At 36.0% G+C, this 6,041-nt stretch overlaps 1 protein-coding gene across 1 annotated transcript in view; it reads right to left on the bottom strand.

Moving 5' to 3' along the window:
- Positions 1-1,687: 1,687 nt before the first annotated feature.
- BMP5 (bone morphogenetic protein 5) overlaps positions 1,688-6,041 on the bottom strand; it is a 117,719-nt gene continuing 113,365 nt past the window's right edge. The window contains exon 7 of the mRNA XM_007186952.3: positions 1,688-3,649. Coding sequence (XP_007187014.2) covers positions 3,500-3,649 — 150 coding nt within the window. The 3' untranslated portion in view covers positions 1,688-3,499. The remainder of the gene's footprint in view (positions 3,650-6,041) is intronic.

Below are 6,041 nucleotides of genomic sequence, written 5' to 3'. Positions count from 1 at the left end.
GTATTTCACCATGTAGTCACAATGAACTGGGAAGAAAACACTGACCACAACCCACTGAACCATCAGCGTAGGTCCTGTTTCCAGATGCTTAGTGAGGAGGCTATTTTTGCAGTGTTTCCTCTCTTACCCTCCTATATATAAGCCACAGGATTTGAGGCTGAATTGTGTCTCCCCATCCTCTCCCCACTGATTGGAGGCTAGCTGCCTCTGTAAAGTTGAAACTAAGATGCAAAGGTTAAAGTGCATGTTTTTAAAAGTCTGAAGTTTCTGTGTAATTTTAAAGTCTGTATCTGATCCAGGTTCTCCTGTCTTTGAAATCCCCATCTTTCAAACAGCTTCTAACAAATATGGCAAGAGACTTGGAAGTGATTTTTGCAGAACCTTGGCTTTTTTAAAATTGCTAACTTGGATAGAGTGTCACTTTGCTACATACATAAAAATAAATTCTAGCATTGATTGTTACTTTCCTACTTTTTCTCCAGTTATGATCTTAACCAAACTTGATAAAATTCAGATGTATAGATGTATACTTAGCGATGTATCCACTTGATCATCAAAGGCATCTTCACTTGTAACTTCAAAAAGTTCTGGCCACCCCCCAACACACACACACAAAAAAAACTGCAAAAGGAAAAACATAGAAAAGCAGGTAATCTGAGAGCAAGACTGTATGATCCATTGAGCAGTTGATTGAATGGTTATGAGACAGTGACCTGTGTTTGGGAATGAGGATTTCTTCTGCCTTGAATGGAGCTATAGAGTAAGCTAATCATTCACTGTAAATGTCTTGAGAAATGAAGTTTGCCAGACTGTACAGTAGCCAGTAGGCACTGGCTCAGATCTAATGATGGTGATACAAGGATTATAAAATGACAATTCTTTACTTGAGAAAAAAATAATTTTGCATTTTCTTTTTTGTGTATTCTTTCTTCAATGCAGACAATTTATATTTGCCTTAGTTTTAAAGAACATGAGTATCTGTGATTGATGCCCTTCTAACTTCAAAAAGGATTAGGACCACTTTACAAAGCAAAATACCTATAAAGGAGAAAAATTTAAAACATACAGACAAAGAAGCTAATACATAACTAGCTAAAAAGAACTGAAGAGTTTGGATCCTGTTAAAATAGGTCAAATTATTCTGATTTCTGGTAATAGCTTGAGTATTCAAAGTAATACTAAGAATTTACTATAATAGTTATTTGAGAATAATGTAACAGGCCATATGTGCACATATATGTGTATATATATACATACACACTATATATATATATATATATATATATATATATATATATATATATATATATAAATGTGAAAATACTAATGCTAAATATCTCCCTTTTTAAATGAAGGAGAATAAGTAAGGTAATTTCCCATCCTTATCATATTTTTGCTATTTTAAAAATTTCCTTGGGGAATTCCCTAACGGTCCAGTGGTTGGGACTCCATGCTTCCACTGCAGGGGGCACAAGTTCTATCCCTGGTTGAGGAAATAAGATCCTGCAAGCCACATATCATGGCCAAAAAGAAAAAAAGAAAAAGAAAGAAAGAAAGAAAAAGGAAAAGAAAACAAAAACAAAAAAAGAAAAAATAAAAATTTCTTTGTTGTTTGAACAGATCAAGAAAATATTTAATTCATGGATGGTTGCTTTGCTCATTTAATAGTGAGTTATTTATCAACAGCACAAAAACTAGTTTTGGCAATTAAAAACATGTAATCCACAAACATTTTACATCTGATATGCTTATAGTCTCAATTTATGACATTTCGTATCCCTCTTAAAAAAAAAGAGCCAAATCAAGAAGCACAGTAAAAACTAGCATCACAAGTTTAATGCATTTTAAAACATAGAAATATATTTAAACAGCATATTTAAAGAATAATATAATAGACTTTCGTTTCTTATTCTTATAATGGTATACCATTAATTCAAAAATATATTACTTAATGTACCCCAAATAGAGTTATTATCAAATTTACTTTAAGATAAACTGTATTTTAAAACTACATTGCAATATTCCTGAATCACGAACAAACCCATAACATTTTTAAGCTATTTCTGATACAAATTTTACTTAAAAAGTCCAAAAGGGTGATTAATAAATGGTGTTTTATGAATATTTTAGATGAACTGTAAATAATCCTAGCCGTGGAGCCCACATAAATAGCAAGTTATCGACTAAATGTCATTCTTCCAAAAGTCAGTGGGTTAAAGACAAGCCTTAAAAGGCAGAGAGAGAAACAGGGAGAGAAAATAAATTAATTTCAGAGGGAAGAACACACATGCACATACACACAACAGAACCTTCCCATTTGGAATTATTTGTGCTTGGAGGAAGGTTTACAAAATCCCCCTCCAAAATAAGGTTTTCAATGAGCTCATTCTCCAAGATATGCAAAATGGATTTCAGCTGTTCTTTCAAAATGGCAATTGTGTCAAACCCTTTCTGGGATTTGGGGTAATTTCCTCCAGTTGAGTTTCAGTGCTTTTACCCTAAATAAAATCCCTTGCATCCCATCAATCAGCAAACTCAGTTACAAAATAGAGCTACAGAAAATGGCTCTGTCGGCCTCTTTGCTCAGGTATGTTTTATGCATGTGGTGACTCTTGTCTGTGGGGAGGGTAGGGGAGAACATGTAAATGTTTCTTTATTTTGGACTGTTTTTAAATCTGAAAAAAAGTCTGCAGCAGTAGTGTTCTAGATAATAGGCAGACATGATTTATTTGAGGTAAGAAGGTTGTACTATGCTTTTTTTAGTGTTAACTTGGAAAGTTATGGACACAGGCTCAAGTCTGTCTCCACAGAATTCCTGAAGCTTTGAGCTCTTTGAAAAATTTACAACCCACGAGCCAAGAGGGAACGCTTTCCTACAGTTACACCAATTCTGTTCAAGCAAATAGTTATAACAATTATGTGCAACCTTTCAGCTTCTGTGTTCTGCCTCCCATTTATTTATTCAAATCCAGTTCAACATTTCACTTTATCTAACGAAGCAGAAACTCTCAAAGAAAAATTGTGTTCCTCCAAGAATTTTTGTTTGGGGTGGTTATTTTGTTAAGTTTTATTTCTAAATAAATATCCTATCAGAGTTTTCATTGGCACAGCCTAACCAAATGCATTCAGTTTCCTTCAACAATACTTAACAGTCAAAGGAGTTTTGTCTAATTTCAGAAAATTATATAAAAAGTGTAATACATTAAAAAATGTTGAAATGGAATTGGACTCAGCATATCCTATTGAAAGTTAGACTGGGCGATCTATTGCATAATGCAGTGACCTATAAAATACATTTTATTGAAAAGGCATCCACAAAGGAGAATATATACCTTTAAATAAATAAAAGTGACTATATACATGATATTGTACATAGGTTAGAGAGATGAAATGAGCCAGACTAATTTTATGAAGTCCCCCTTTTATCTGAAAGGATACTTTTTATTGTAGTCATAAACCTTAATACAGACCTTTTTCTTATTACCATTATTATCTAATATTAGTGGCAGCCACACGAACGCACTACCATATTTCTGTATTTTTTCAAAATGACATTGGAGCTGTCATCAAAGTACAACACAGAGATGGCGTTTAATTTGGTTGGCGCGCAGCAAGGCTTTGGTACATGGTCAGGAAACATCAGATGAACCTGGGGGGGAAAAACATTTTGTTCTTTAAGAATTAAGATAGACATTTTGTCTGCAGCTTGAAAGTAATATTCTCGTTTTATCACTGACTATCAGCACCCCCTTAAGCTACCTCCCTTTCTTCTGTTTATGTTCCATGGCAGGGTGGGGTAGGGCTGGTAGTGAAGGGTGTATTCTTAAGTATTAACACCTAGACTCGACCCACCAGTTCTAATTACATGTTGGCACTTTAAAAAATATTCTACCAAGGAAGGAAAACTCCCTCTATGGAATATTCAGTGGAAATTTTCCTGGGGGAAAGAACATGGCAACTAGCACTGGGTTGGTTTTGGTTAAAACGACCACTTCTATTTACTTCATGAGAAATACAGAAGTTCTAAATGCAAAATCAATGAAGCCATACCACTGCACTGTAGAAAGATGTGAATCTAAGAATTACTTTTGAAAGGATAACTAAACAATAAATCAATTAAAAGCTGTGCCAATTCTTCATTTTCCATGGTAAAGGAAGCATACAAATCACAGCAAAATAAATTCCAGGTAAAATCCAATACTTGCTTTAAAGCAATGATTTCAACTATTCTCCCCATATTTTTTTTTTTATCAAATTGGCCAGATTGTAACATCCTTTGACTTGCTTTCTCCCCTAGACAAGTGCCAAAAAGCAGGCTAAGCTAAAGCAGAAGCAAGGAGCCTAGATATTTTAAAAATTAAATATCCATCTTCCCCACCAAAGCCTGAAAAGGTAGCTATATATGGACAGTGAAATGCTTAAGTAAAGGGTTTGTTCTCACTTTGATCAGACTGGCAGGTTTGCCTCTGATGTTCAATAATCAAGGAAGGAGCCAGAACACTACCCCATTTCCCACCCACCTCTGCTGCCCCCGGCCCTTCCCCCAGAGGAGTTTATGGGAAGTCCCACTGCAGAGTCCTTAGGGATCTACAAAGAGAAAATACAGCTCTTAGAGTCTTGGCTGCACAACCTCCTGGCTGAAATGATATAGGAGCCCTGCTTATGGACAGACACAGCAGGAAAAATGAGGTGATCGGACACGGATGTGAAATTTCCTAAGACCTCACAAAACTGCAAGCTGGATGGTTTCTCCCAATTTCAGATGCAGCCTGCAACCCTCCTCGGCTTTATCGTCCTCAACTCTCACACCCGTGATGGATAACCCCCTGCTTCAAGGACCGCCTCACCAAGCCATCACTCTGAAAAAATGGGATTGTTCTTCAATCATTTCTCAGACATATTTGTCACAAACCTGCTCTCCTTTAACAACAAACACGTCTGTCTTCTTGTTTCATGTCCTTCACAGGACAAACGTAGAGAGTGTACAATGCCAGGGGGAATAAAACAAAACAAAACAAAAACAAAAACCACCAAACTTCCCACATCCCTTAAAGTTCTGGGATGACATTATGCTCCACATCCCAGAACAGTGATACAGACCAGGGTCCTGTTCCAAGTCTGTGTCAGAGTTTTTAAAAATGTTTGTTTTTAGATGCTGCCTTCTAGACTACAGTCCTAAGAGCTGACAGTATATAATTATATATTTTTTAAAAAAGAAAAAAAGAGAGAGATGGGGGGTATTTGACAAAGAGTTTTTTCAATACTTAAGCATTGTATAGCCTGAGGGAACTTGGATGCATATCTAAGGAAACACAGAAAGCTCTCTAAGGCATTGACAGTACAAAGAGCTTAACTGCTGGGAAATTAAGTGGCATTTCTCTATAGGCTAATAGTGGCTGTTCTGCTGCAACTGGACAGAAAGACAGTGACCAGGGCTCTTCCTTTCAGGTGTGAGACAGCAGCGTTCCTCTCTCTGCGATTGGTTTTCAGATGACTCACATTTCAGAATGTGAATTCTCATACAGAAGAATAGAAGGCTGGACTCCACAGACATTCTTTTCCTGGAGGAAGTTTGAATACAATATACCCTTCCTTGTATCGCATACCTGCTACTTGCTCCCCATCCCCCAGTAATGATATCCTATATCAAGAAGTGCTTATATTTATAGATAGCAAAGATGAAGGAATATGAGAATTTAAAATACCCCCAGGAATTTACTCTATTTTGCATATGGCAACTTTATTGGTCAAGAATCAATAAAAAGAAGAATATTTCTATGGCATTGGCAACATCAAAGCAAGCATGAGCGAACATGCTGGTTGGAATTTAGACTCTGGTTCTTCACTTTAGACAGTGAAATAAGAGCCATAGCAAACTAAGGTTTTCTTTAAATCAATATAAATTTTGTTATCAAGGAGGAAATAAGAGTTTCTCCCTAGATGTATGGGTTTTCTGGGTATGATATATCAAAGAAATCTAGGGTGGAAAAATCAGTGTTGGGGAAGGATAAACATGAGCAAATGTTTTCCATTCATTATTA

The sequence above is a fragment of the Balaenoptera acutorostrata genome, chromosome 10 (assembly GCF_949987535.1).
Source record: "Balaenoptera acutorostrata chromosome 10, mBalAcu1.1, whole genome shotgun sequence".
Classification (NCBI taxonomy): Eukaryota; Metazoa; Chordata; class Mammalia; order Artiodactyla; family Balaenopteridae; genus Balaenoptera; species Balaenoptera acutorostrata.
Note: the sequence above shows the minus strand (reverse complement) of the source record. Positions and strands in the feature narration are given on the sequence as shown.